Source organism: Geotrypetes seraphini, chromosome 8 (genome assembly GCF_902459505.1).
Source record: "Geotrypetes seraphini chromosome 8, aGeoSer1.1, whole genome shotgun sequence".
NCBI lineage: Eukaryota > Metazoa > Chordata > Amphibia > Gymnophiona > Dermophiidae > Geotrypetes > Geotrypetes seraphini.
Window position 1 is genome coordinate 33,206,685 of NC_047091.1, and position 13,794 is coordinate 33,220,478.

At 44.8% G+C, this 13,794-nt stretch overlaps 1 protein-coding gene across 1 annotated transcript in view; it reads right to left on the minus strand.

Moving 5' to 3' along the window:
- MYOM3 (myomesin 3) overlaps positions 1-13,794 on the minus strand; it is a 136,135-nt gene that overhangs the window by 27,907 nt on the left and 94,434 nt on the right. The window contains exons 22-26 of the mRNA XM_033954507.1: positions 12,766-12,922; positions 10,531-10,637; positions 8,688-8,732; positions 6,252-6,388; positions 4,701-4,845 (exon numbers count right to left, since the gene is read on the minus strand). Of these exons, the coding sequence (XP_033810398.1) occupies positions 4,701-4,845; positions 6,252-6,388; positions 8,688-8,732; positions 10,531-10,637; positions 12,766-12,922 (591 nt within the window). The remainder of the gene's footprint in view (positions 1-4,700; positions 4,846-6,251; positions 6,389-8,687; positions 8,733-10,530; positions 10,638-12,765; positions 12,923-13,794) is intronic.

A 13,794-nucleotide genomic window follows, 5' to 3' on the forward strand; every position in this document is an offset into this window, starting at 1 on the left:
CTTCCCCACAATTGCCATGCTTCGGTTCCTCTTCTTCCTTCCTTCCTCCCCCCCCCCCCCCCCCCCCGCGGGACCCTGCGGCACCATCAACTCTTACTCCCTCTAATGTCGGCCCTGCAGCTCCAGACTTCCTCGCACCTTCTCCCCTCCCCCTTTGGATCGCTATTATTTTAAATGTTATAGCCGCGGAGCTGTATCCATCAGTGGAGATGTCTAACCTCGGCCTGCCCCGGAACTCTTACTGCAACAGTGACTTCCTGTTCCTGCCTAGACGGGCGGCTGCTGCAGTAAGAGTTCCGGGGCAGGCCGAGGTTAGACATCTCCACTGATGGATACAGCTCCGCGGCTATAACAGCTCCTGCAGCTCTGCACTTCCCCACAATTGCCATGCTTCGGTTCCTCTTCTTCCTTCCTTCCTCCCCCCCCCCCCCCGCGGGACCCTGCGGCACCATCAACTCTTATTCCCTCTAATGTCGGCCCTGCAGCTCCAGACTTCCTCGCACCTTCTCCCCTCCCCCTTTGGATCGCTATTATTTTAAATGTTATAGCCGCGGAGCTGTATCCATCAGTGGAGATGTCTAACCTCGGCCTGCCCCGGAACTCTTACTGCAGCAGCCGCCCGTCTAGGCAGGAACAGGAAGTCACTGTTGCAGTAAGAGTTCCGGGGCAGGCCGAGGTTAGACATCTCCACTGATGGATACAGCTCCGCGGCTATAACATTTAAAATAATAGCGATCCAAAGGGGGAGGGGAGAAGGTGCGAGGAAGTCTGGAGCTGCAGGGCCGACATTAGAGGGAGTAAGAGTTGATGGTGCCGCAGGGTCCCGCGGGGGGGGGGGGGGGAGGAAGGAAGGAAGAAGAGGAACCGAAGCATGGCAATTGTGGGGAAGTGCAGAGCTGCAGGGAAGAGTGTTGCGGTACCCAGCTGGAGGGAGAAGGAAGATGAGGGAGGGAATTAAAGGAGATGCCAGGGCTTGGAGCGTAGGAGGAAGGTATGCCAGTCTAAGGGAAAAGGAAGGGGGAGATGTGAGAGCATGGAGGGGGAGCGAAAGATGGAAGAAAAGGAAAGGAGAGAGATGCCAGAGAATCAGGGAAGGGGAGATACCAGACTATGAGGAGAGGTGTGGGAGAGGGAAGGCGAGGAGAGAGATGCCAGACCAATGGGGTGAAAGGAGAGATGGAAGGGGGAGGCATACAGTTTCTGGAAGGGGCATAGAAGGAGAGAAGATGCCATATAGGGGAAGAGAGACGGCAGACAGTGGATGGAAGGAAGAGAGTTACAAGAAGATGAGGAAAGGAGAAACCACAGAAGACAAAGGTAGAAAAAAATTTCTATTTATTTATTGCTTTAGGAGACATGTGTCACTGTTTCTGTGAAGCATTGTATGCAGAGTCCAGCTTCTTGCTGGTTCAATTTAACCTTTGTCTATGTATTTTTATTTTATCCCCCCTTTTACAAAACTGTGAAGCGTTTTTAGCACCAGCCTTGGTGGTAGCAGCTCTGATGCTCAGAATTTTATGAGCATCAGAGCTGTTACCTCCGTAGCTAAAATCCACACTACAGTTTTGTAAAAGAGGGAGGGGTTAGTTTGTGATTACATATTCCTTACTAGGCGAAGGTGTTTTCTGTGTTCTGTGTGTTTTCTGTTAGGATTGACGGTGTAGGATTGATCTGTGCTGGTCTGGCTTGTTTAGTTTTACAATGGGTGTATTGATGTACTGCTCACTGCAATATGTAAGATGCTGCCTTTTCCTAGGTACTCATGTGTGACGTGTGGTTTGTTACTAAAAATCATGTTTTTCTTACAGATGGGGGGGGGGTGCCAAAAAATGATGGGCCCCGGATGTTACATATGCTAGGTACGCCACTGTATGTAAAGATACCAGAAAGCTGGCGTAGCAAAAACTTCTAAGTTTTGAGTATTTAACCCTCCCACAATCTCACGGGCACTCGTTTCAAGTTTATTGAGATTTTGATTTAAACGCAATATCAAATATTTTCAATGCGTATAACAAAAATAAATTTGGGGAAATAAATAAAACCATTTGAACCAGTGTTCCCGCTAAGCTGCGCTGGCGCACAAAATATTACATCGCAGCGCACACGTTTCTCGTCACAGCGCACAATCGGAAGAGGCGTACGGCAGATGGCAGGGCGGCGAGAGGAGAATCGGGCGAGTTGGCTCATAACTTGCTGGCGCCCGATATTTTTGGCTCACGGTGAAAAAAGTTTGCTCACAACACCCGCCCGCTTAGAGGGAACACTGGTGGTGGTACCAGATTTACGGACAATTCAACATGTAAGCAAGTTCCCGTGGTGGTTTCCCAGTAAACGGGCCCCCAAATTATGGAATGCATTATTGTAACACTGTCCATCAGTTCAAATGGCATTTGTTTGTTCAGGCTTTCTCTTAGGTTTTGAGGAGATATAACATGCTAAATGTACGATGGCTATGGCCCTCTTTTACAAAGGCGCGCTAAGCATTTTAACATGGATTTAGCGCGTGCCAAATCAACGCGTGCACTAACCGCTAACGCATCCATAGGATAACATGCGCGCGTTAGCGTTTAGCATGCGCTAAAAAGCTTAGCGCACCTTCGTAAAAGAGGGGGTATATTTGGGAAATAATTAGTCTTTTCCCTTTTACAAAGCCCCAATGACCTTTAAATCCCTATTAGCTTCAGGGAAGTTATCACAGTGGCCCGCACTATCGGATTTTGTAAAATTGGGGGGAGGGGGGTGGTGGTGTTAGTCCTTGATGTTTTTCATTTGCCGATAATAGTGCGCACTCTTTAATAACATTGCCCCGAAAATGAAGAGTAACCAAAGCGAACAATGCTACAAACGGCGTGGGACATGAAACAAAATGAAAAACTGGGGGCCGCCCTGTCCTGTCCGTCTGTGGTATTATATCATGATCATATTAAGACAATAGGTGTCTTGCGCTCGCTGCATCCCCAGACCATGCTAAACAGACTGATACCATTGTGACTGTGATGTCATGAACAGGAAGAACATGATGACATCATTATGAGGAAAAACTATCATTGCTCAGTCATTGGGTAAGCAATGGAGGAGAAAAAATCCGCAACATAGGGGTGGAGTCTACCTCGCATGACATGGTTCAAGTTCAGCTTCCAAACTGAAAACATTGTACCCCTAACTATTAGTTTAAAAATACTTGATATGCCACCCTTCAAATAATTATATCCTTACAGAGTAATCTATATCAACTTCGCACATCTGATGACCACAAATCTCATATATATTTATTTTTATTTTTTTTCTTATTACGAAACTTTATTAAAATGTATGATTGTAATACTTATCTGTGTACTTTTTCCTTTTATGTCGGTTGGGGGACAAGTGTTACACTTAAATTGATTAGATCGTCAAAATTGTAATGATTTTGAGAGCTAATCGATCTATAATCCTTGTCCAAGCAGTGCATATCTTTCATTACATTAGTGACTTCTATTCCGCCTGTACTTTGCAATTCTAAGCGGATTACAGTAGAAGACAGCTGGACATTTCCAGGAAGTTACAATTTAGGGTCGGTTACATAGTAGAGGCATTGGATTCAGAATGATAAGGAAATGAGAAAGCACATCTGATGACCAAAAAATCAAACTATGTGGATATAGATTACTCTGTAATGATATAATTGCGTTGAAGACTAATTAAAGCAACAGCAAATAATGTCACAGTGGCGTACATTACATAAAATAATTCACAATTAAAAGCAATAACATAATAATAATTTCAATGCCATACAATCTACCCTTGCGCAAAAAAGCAAAACAAAAACCACAAACAAACCCTTAAGGGCCTGTTTTACAAAGCCCTTAAGCCCCGAAGCCCATAAAGATTTAAAGGACTTTGGGGCTGTTGCCACGTGGCTTTGTAAAACAGGCCCTTGGATCCAGTTTGATTTACAGAAACTTGATTTTAAAAACTAAGGGATCGATATATATTCAACTGGCTGTGATCAGCATTTTTTAAAATTGCCACTGGCTTTATTCCTGGATATTCTGCCCTGGGCCACGTCCAGCCACCAGCACTGAACTTCTGAGTTTATGTGGCTGGCTATCTTTTAGGCGCTTAAGCGCAGTGTTCATCTAAACAAGTGAAGCAACAAGGCAAAAAGATAGGATTGGCTTTTATGAGATCAGATTTTGCCCCTAAACTAAGGGACCCGTTTACAAAGCCGTGGTAGCGATTTCCCCGCAGCAAATGCACTGAAGCCCACTCAGTTCCTATGGGCTTCGGTGCATTTGCTGGAGGAGAATCGCTACCACGGCTTTGTAAAATAGGTCCTTGGGGGGAAGTCATCAAACGAGTGATAAGCGCGTTAGCACACACAACCATGATAGCATGTGCTAACCACTAAAGACGCCCATGATATGTTGCTCGTGATAACGAGCTTATTGTCTCTTGATGAATCCTCCCCTCAGGGCAGTTAGGCGAGCAGCTTCGCTCCCGGACTGTCCACAAAATAGTTGGCTCTGAGTTTAGCAGTCTATGGTGATGTGCAGTGGCATTAACTGGTTAATTGCCGTTCAATTTATCAGCGGATAACCCCACGCAAGGGATATAATTGGCCAGGAGCTGTTTCCGGACCGTTCGATCGTTTTGAATATCGACCTCTTAACTAGATAAAGAGATTTCTAACAGGGTAACTCTGTACGAAATAGGCTTACTGTCCCCGTCGAGGTTGAGAGTGAACTGATTCTTGGCTTTTCCATCCTTCAGATCCGCCGTGTACGTTCCCCTGTCCTTTTCTGAGAAATCTTGGATTATGATTTCTATAAGGCCGTTCGCCCGGTCAAAGTTGATTTTCCGTGTCTGTTGGAGAAAATAAAAGAAATCCACTGCTCATTTTTTAAATTCAGAGTCCAGCACGGTTTGACGGTGACCTTTGGCCAAAGATGGATTCCATAAAAATCTAGGGTCAGATATCCAGGCCGCTGTGGTCAGTGATTTTTTTTATTTAGGTGCTGACCGCTGCAGGTAGAATTTATCCTAGATGTTCAATACTGGGTCTACGCCAAGTGCTGGCATAACATATCTGGGTGTTGCCTGGTTTCTAGAAGTTATCCAGGTGCTGGCCAGTGCTCAGCATGGTACCAAGATAACTATGTGAATATCTGCATTAATTTTAATTGGACACTTATCTGATTAGCGGACTGAAAATGTCACTAACCTGGTAAATCCTGGCTTCACTCAGATTCCATCGCCAGGCTGTCCTGGCACTAACTGGATAGTGTTGTGGAGCTCTGCTCACATTTTCACTAGTTCTGAAAATCCAGCTAGCACCTGTTCTGGTTCAAGGGTTTTATATACTAGGCCCTGAATTTTCCTTGCAACTGAAGCAGAGAAAGCAAGGTAAGGAATTTCCTAGGTATTAAGAAGCCTTTGCCAGCCTTTAGCCAGATCATGGCTGGTATTAGACGGGATGCAACCAAGTCAATTGTTCTAGGCCCCCATGTCACCATGCCTATGCCAAGCTGAAGGAGTCACAGCCTGCTGGTGGGCTTTGAGATTTCCTTTTGAAATTCTGCCCTGGACTCCAGCATGGGTGACACTAGCCCTGGGAAAGCTCTCAACCAGCTGATTTAATTTCTTTCTACAGCTTCTGATCAACTTCAGTCACCTGTAGCTTATGAAAAGTCATCTGTAGCCAGGCAGTGTCTAGGGGCTGAGGACATGGAGTGAGAGAGGGCAGGTTGATGGCTGTTGCTGTGGATGCAGAGGAAATGGTCTGAGGGTGAGACAGAAGGGGCAAACTGAAGAGTACTGGGGTACACAGAGGGGGTGTTACTATTGGTGAAGAGGAGATGGGTTGAAGGATGACAAGAAGTTCAGATCGAGGACCATATTTCGACTGAATACACAGCATTTCCTCCTTGGGTTTCCTATGACTCATAGGGTTACCATATGGCTCCTGAAAAAGGAGGACGGATTGAGACATCCAGGTTTTACTTCCACTGAAAGCAATGGAAGTAAAACCCGGATGTCTCCATCCGTCCTCCTTTTTCTGGAGCCAAATAGTAACCCTATGCCTATGAGTAAGCAACAGCTGCTACTGAGCCTCCAGCTGGGGGTAAGAAACTGCCCCCGCAGGTAAGCAGCAGTGACGGGAATGAGCAGTTTAGCCCGCAGCGTGCTAAGTGTGGAGAGGACAGCGCCATCTCGCCACACAGAAAAGACATTATCGGAAATAAGCAAGTTGTAATACAAACGGCACAAACCGGAGTGTCCGAAAGCTCCTGCTCATTAAGCGTTAACAGCAGCTCTGCAGCGGGTGACAGCTTTTCCACCTGTAGCCATAGGCGCACATCCCCCTTTTCCAGAACGTCAATGTTCCACCCGGATATCAGCTGGATGACTGTAGGGGTGTGAGAGTCAGGGGGAGAGACAAGCAGAGAGGTATTCATAGAAACATAGAAACATGATGGCAGATAAAAGCCAAATAGCCCATCCGCAGCATCCACTATCTCCTCCTCTCCCTATTGGCTAAGACTCTTAACATTTGCATCTCCTCTTCCTATAGGCTAAGGCTCTTTACACCTGCATTGTGATGTCATAGAGCTTTATGGTTATAGAAACATGATGGCAGATAAAGGGCAAATGGCCCATCTGCAGCATCCACTATCTCCTCCTCTCCCTATTGGCTAAGACTCTTAACATTTGCATCTCTTCTTCCTATAGGCTAAGGCTCTTTACACCTGCATTGTGATGTCATAGAGCTTTATGGTTATAGAAACATGATGGCAGATAAAGGGCAAATGGCCCATCTGTAGCATCCACTATCTCCTCCTCTCCCTATTGGCTAAGACTCTTAACATTTGCATCTCCTCTTCCTATAGGCTAAGGCTCTTTACACCTGCATTGTGATGTCATAGAGCTTTATGGTTATAGAAACATGATGGCAGATAAAGGGCAAATGGCCCATCTGCAGCATCCACTATCTCCTCCTCTCCCTATTGGCTAAGACTCTTAACATTTGCATCTCTTCTTCCTATAGGCTAAGGCTCTTTACACCTGCATTGTGATGTCATAGAGCTTTATGGTTATAGAAACATGATGGCAGATAAAGGGCAAATGGCCTTTCTGCAGCATCCACTATCTCCTTCTCTCTCTATTGGCTAAGGCTCTTAACATTTGCATCTCCTTTCCCTATAGGCTAAGGCTCTTTACACCTGCATTGTGAGGTCATAGCGCTTTATGGTTATAGAAACATGACGGCAGATAAAGGCCAAATGCTGCCCATCTACAGTAACCATTATCTCTTCCTCTCTCCAAGAGATCCCACAAGCCTATTCACCAGTGCTACTGACTGTGTGCCACTCTTACATGAACATCGTGCAAAAGCCCCTGTGCGTTACCCTGCTCGGTTGTGCTTCAGTGTGACGTTGAAAGGCTTCCTCTGTTATACTCTCTGCTGTTTTGTGTGGTTTCTATCAAACACTTTCGTGTGTTTGCTTATCCCTGTGGTTTAGGTGACTGTGTAAATGCAAACGAAGAAGCTAATAAGTGTTGTGTACACAGTATAATCTGCACTTTTTACAAATTCAATAGACACGTTCCAGCATGCTAGGAAAAGGGAACAGCCCTTAAGGCAGGGGTGTCAAAGTCCCTCCTCGAGGGCCGCAATCCAGTCGGGTTTTCGGGATTTCCCCAATGAATGTGCATGAAATCTATTTGCATGCACTGCTTTCTTTGTATGCTAATAGATCTCATGCATATTCATTGGGGAAATCCTGAAAACCCGACTGGATTGCGGCCCTCAACGAGGTACTTTGACACCCCTGCCTTAAGGGTTTAATCTCCTCCAAAGGCCTTGAGCCAGAGGGATGGGGGTGGATGCAGGCTGGGATGGAAGGTCTGTGAAGGAAACCTGAGGGAGGCATCACGGCTATTGGCCCAGCCTTTTCCCAAAGCTGTGTGTGAGTGAGGATCGGAGGCGATGTCAGCGATACCGGGGCTAGGCAGAGACTGTGGAACGAGCTTAGTTAGAGCCAGGGCCTTCTGAAACTCCACCTCAGTGACATAAAAGCACCAGCATTTCTATAAATTGGGGGATAAACACAATAAAATTACACCTTCTTGGACAGAAATGAAGAAGCTTGTTTAGTACTGGGGGTACCACACCTGCTGTACCCACAGAGCTGGCTCCTATGGCTAATATCATTCAGCATCATTAAAGAAATCATGCATTTATAGCGCTAGGGTCCCAGGCAATTGCCCTGCTTATTCTGCCCCCCCAACCCTCCCCCCCAAAAAAAAAAAACCCCAAACACCTAAGCATCCTTAATTCCTATCAGATATGGCTTGTGGAGGGGTGCAGGGCCAGGTGCAAAAACCACAGCCCTTCTGTGGTAACTCTAGCCCTCATTCTGGGGTTTTTTTTTTTCTTGTTTAACTTTATTTATATCAACTCGGAACAAATGGCTTTTCCTTCACTGACGAATCCCATCAGAAACCTGAACTTCTTAGGCAGGGTAACCTGATGTCCGGGAGAATCCAGACACATGCCTGGAGGGATTTCCAAAAGTTGGGTTTTGGAAGGCCCCGAGCTCAGAGCCACGTCTGGAGGGTCTCTGCACATGTGCAGATGTCAGCCCTAGCAGCTGGTCAGTCTCCAACCTGTGCCATGCCAAAAATGAATGATAGGTTCTTCTTACGTGGGTTTCGTATTTCATGGCTGCGCTTCAGCAGGTCCTTGAGCTCTGAAAAAAAAAAGAAAGACAATCATACAGGTTACATTCTGGGAAAATATGTAACTGAAAGGTGTCAGGTTGGGGTAGAAGAGGGAGTGTAATGTGCCCTGAGCCAAAACACCTGAGTTCAAATTCTGCCACTCGGCTACCCGGGGCAGACTAGGTTATCTCTCTGTGTCTCACACTCACATAAAGTGTAAGCTCTTCAAAGCAGGGAATTTCTGTATCTGTACATAGTTTGTTGAACAGCTTCCTGGCTTAGGACACCTTCAGTAAGTCATTTAATATTCCACTGCCTCAGGTACAAACTTAAGATGCAAGGAAGTTTTTTTTCACCCAAAGGGTCGTGGACACTTGGAATGCGCTACCGGAGGAAGTGATAAGGCAGAGTATGGTACAAGGGTTCAAACAGGGATTGGACGGATTCCTGAGGGATAGGGGGATCGTGGGATACTGAGAGAGGTTCTGGGATGTAACACAGGTATAGAAAGCTAACCAGGAAATAAGTATAGAAATCCAACCAGGTCGTGGATGTGCAAGACCGGAGGGTTAGGACTTCGATGGGAAGATAGGACTCAATGGGAAACCAAGGTGGCAAGGGGGCCCCTTCTGGTGACTCAGACAGGCCGTGACCTGTTCGGGCCGCCGCGGGAGCGGACTGCTGGGCAGGATGGACCTATGGTCTGACCCGGCGGAGGCACTGCTTATGTTCTTATGTTCTTAACCCTTCGGGAACAGAAAATTACCTTCAGTACCTGAATGCTTCAATAGCTTGTCAGTGATATAAAAACATTTTTTTAAAAAGCGAGGAAGTTAAATGCTCCAGAATTCTAGACTAAATGTTAAACCTTCCTGTGTGAGGGAGGAACACATCCTGGTTGGCTCCTTGGTGCAAACACCACAGAAAAACTGGAAAAACCTTTAAGTTGAAGAGTTGCCCAACTTGTGAAAATGTGTGCCTCGGAAAAGACCAAGGCACTGTGCACCCTTAAGCATCATGGAATGGAGTACACTGGGGTTATACAAAGGACCAGAGCATGCTGATCACAGCGTTTGAACTGCGTAGTGGCAAAGAAGTGAAGAGTAGGGTTACCAGGCATCCGGAATTCCCCCAGACACGCCCTCCTTTTGAGGAAACGTCCGGGGGCCGGATGGCTTTTCACAACCCAACACTTTTTGAAAGTCCGGGTTTTGAAAAGAAATCGTGTCGGGAGGGGATGCAACACCGTGATGTCACGGGCATGTGCAGATCTCATCTAATCTAGTCTTTGATTTATATACCAGGTCATCTCCCAACGAAGCTCGACTCGGTTCACATGTAATTAAGACTAGAATGCATAGTCGTTCTCTTTTATTTTCAATTTAATTTCTGTCAGAGCTGAAAATCCAAGTTCGCAAAATTAAGAAGATGCAAATGGTAACAAAGCCTCGATTGCTTTGTTGATCAAGTTAGGATAACTACTGCATTAAAAATAAAATTACTTGCCATTAGTTTTCAAGGACAAATCACGCCACAGAACAATGCTTGTCTGGGTGGTTGTATCAGACGCTCATAACACTGACAGGCTCTTGTGTACACGGCTTACATGTCATCTATTCTAGTGTATATTCATGAAGGGAATTTTTTAAAATAAGGTAAGATTCTGGAATCTCTTTGGGGCAAACCATTGTGCCCTGGCACACAGTTTGAGAGACACTGCCCTATACCCTAGCAAAAGTGATGAGAACATTGGCAATGCATTTTCACCTACACAAGATACAATTTAACCCGAGATCTCAGTAGAGGCTTTTGACACCTCTGTTCTACCTTCTTCTGTAAGAGTGCGGCTGGCAGAGACGCCATCTGTGTTGGGCACCTCCACCGAGTAGGTTCCCAGATCCTCCAACGATGGCTTCGTCAGGATGAGTTTAGTCCTGGAGAAACAGAAGCATAAGATGCCATTGGGGGGGGGGGAGTGAAAGGCAGGTGTATTATTTATTTATTTAAAAATTTATATCCCGCATAGCCAATAATTCTATGCAGGTCACAAATGAACATCCTTAATAAAATGCAAAAATACACTGTAAACACATAAGAAAAATGAAACAAGATGGCCTATATAATCTCTAAAAAAAATAACAATAAAATAATAACAGCAAGTTATAAAAGATAAAAACAACAGCAAAACGGTGCCATCTGTCAATAATCACATGTAAAAACAAAATATATCTCTCTGCCTGTTAAGCAAAAACACATTCAAATAACATCATTTTAAACGTTTTTCTAAATTGCAAAATACTGGGCACTGGTCTCACTTACAACAGTGACAGGTTCTAGCTAATCGGCCCCTGAAATGTTATTATGGATTATAATAGGACAATATATTCAAACACGCTTCCTTTCCTCCTCTTTCAGTCCTTCCACTCAGCGCCTAAAAAAGTTAGCCGGCTATGCGATATTCAACGCCATTAAAAAGTTAGCCAGCTATGCGATATTCAGCGCCATTAAAAAGTTAGCCGGCTATACGATATTCAGCGCCATTAAAAAGTTATCCGGCCATGCGATATTCAGCGCCATTAAAAAGTTAGCTGGCTATGCGATATTCAGCGCCATTAAAAAGTTAGCCGGCTATGCGATATTCAGCGCCATTAAAAAGTTATTTCAGCGGCATTAAAAAGTTATCCGGCTATGCGATATTCAGCGCCATTAAAAAGTTAGCCGGCTATGCAATATTCAGCGCCATTAAAAAGTTAGCCGGCTATGCGATATTCAGCGCCATTAAAAAGTTATCCAGCTATGCGATATTCAGCGCCATTAAAAAGTTATCCAGCTATGCGATATTCAGCGCCATTAAAAAGTTAGCCGGCTATGCGATATTCAGCGCCATTAAAAAGTTAGCCAGCTATGCGATATTCAGCGCCATTAAAAAGTTATCCGGCTATGCGATATTCAGCGCCATTAAAAAGTTAGCCGGCTATGCAATATTCAGCGCCATTAAAAAGTTAGCCGGCTATGCGATATTCAGCGCCATTAAAAAGTTAGCCAGCTATGCGATATTCAGCGCCATTAAAAAGTTATCCAGCTATGCGATATTCAGCGCCATTAAAAAGTTAGCCGGCTATGCGATATTCAGCGCCATTAAAAAGTTAGCCAGCTATGCGATATTCAGCGCCATTAAAAAGTTAGCCGGCTATGTGATATTCAGCGCCATTAAAAAGTTAGCCAGCTATGCAAAATTCAGCAAGCTAACTTTTTAGAGGTCAAAGATGGCCAAAGATAGACCAGCCTTGGAACCGTGTCTGAAGCCACTCTCCTCTTCCTTGCATCTTCCCTGAGCACTGCTACAAGATGGTGTGTGTTTTCCTAAATCTCTAGCATTAGGATTACCCTGGACATGTCCTCCGGGGATTCGGATGGCTTTTCAAAACCCAGCACTTTGTCTCGGTTTTGAAAAGCTTTCAACGTCGGGATGACATTCACGAACGTGCGGATGCCATCCCGAAGCATGAACGGGTTAATGGGTGGGGTTGGAGATGGGGCTGATGGGGCAATTGCAGGCAGAACTGGGCGGGCCTGTGGGGTGTGTCCCTTCCTTTCTGAACTCGCTACCAAATCCCTTATCCCCTCTGGTAAGAATACGGGAAGTGCCACCTCTCATCACCTCCTGCTCTTCTCATTGGTAGACGACCCTGCCTTTCAGAGTCTTCATGGCGTCTATAATTTTTCCCAGCTCAGTGTCTGAAAGATTCTTCGCCTCTGATCTTCTCTCCTTTTTCCCTGTACCTATCTCTTTGTCATCATTCTTACCTTCCTAGCCCTATTCCCTCCTTCCTGGCCAATCACACTCCCCTCTAAGCTGAGTGTGAGTCCTTCACAATCACCTTTTCAATATTAAGGGACAGGCAAGCTCTTCAGGACACCAGGGAACCTGCCTATCCCTATAAACACAATGTTGAAACACTGCCCCCTACTGGTGGCAATGCATTTGGGGAACTCCTGCTCAGCTGAGAGGAACAGTACCCAGCTGACCCTTGGACTTCAATTCAAACTTTGTAAATATACTTGTTTCCATCATTTTGGATCTCGGTTCGCTCTGCATCTGGAGGTCCTTCGTAATCTTTGGACCAGATAAACTCGGGGTCATCCAGTGGCTCAGGGTTCTCGAAAGCCAGGTAAATGAAGCCCTCCTCATCCACGCCCAATTCAATTTCATTTGTGCCTGGAGGACAAAAAACCCAAAAATACAAATCTACAATCAAAGAGACCAGACAGGGCCCTTTCCTTGTGCTCCCAGGTCTTTGTTTTGGACAGGCTGGGTGGTCATTATCTGTAATCACATTCCAAGTTTTGTTATAACATAGGTATGTAGGGGCCAGTATTCAGACTGTGGGAGGCAGCGTGGCTAACACTTGGGGCTGGGGCTGAGTCCGGAAATTCTTTTTTTTAAAAAGTCTTTATTAATTTTCAAATATTAATAGTGCATTGCAAAAATTTTAAACATATAAACGAATCAGGAAAAGCACTTTAAATATACCAACATTCTGAAAACAATAATTTTCTTCCCCTCTTCCTCCCATTCATCCACAAAAGTATAACCACATATAGAATTTCAATAAACTAAATACAAGAAATAATGATGCCTTCCCACCTCCTTCCCTCCCACCCTGGATGTGTAAGAAATTAACTAAAAAGAAAAGGTACATGACAACTAATGTGATTCAACAAATGAAGTCAACGGGCTCCAAAGCTTCAAGTTTCTTTAAAATTTCTTATACTGCCCAATCAGCCTTCTAGGCAGTGTACAAATTTGTAAAAAACAGAGGACAAACTTTAGCAAAAATACACATTTGAGGTGACAATACGTCACCAAACTATAACTATTAAAACTATTAAAAACAAAGACAAACAAAAGCAAAAGGTAAAAGGCAAGAACTACATTAGACAAAGTAAAAGAGACAATTAAGGAAAAAACAAGAGGGAGGGCTGCTATTATACTCAATAATATTTTCGCTCGAATGCCCTTAAAAGGACAGTTAGGCCTCAAAGGCATCAAGGAAGAGAAATGTCTTTAGCTTCGTCTTAAAATTATTA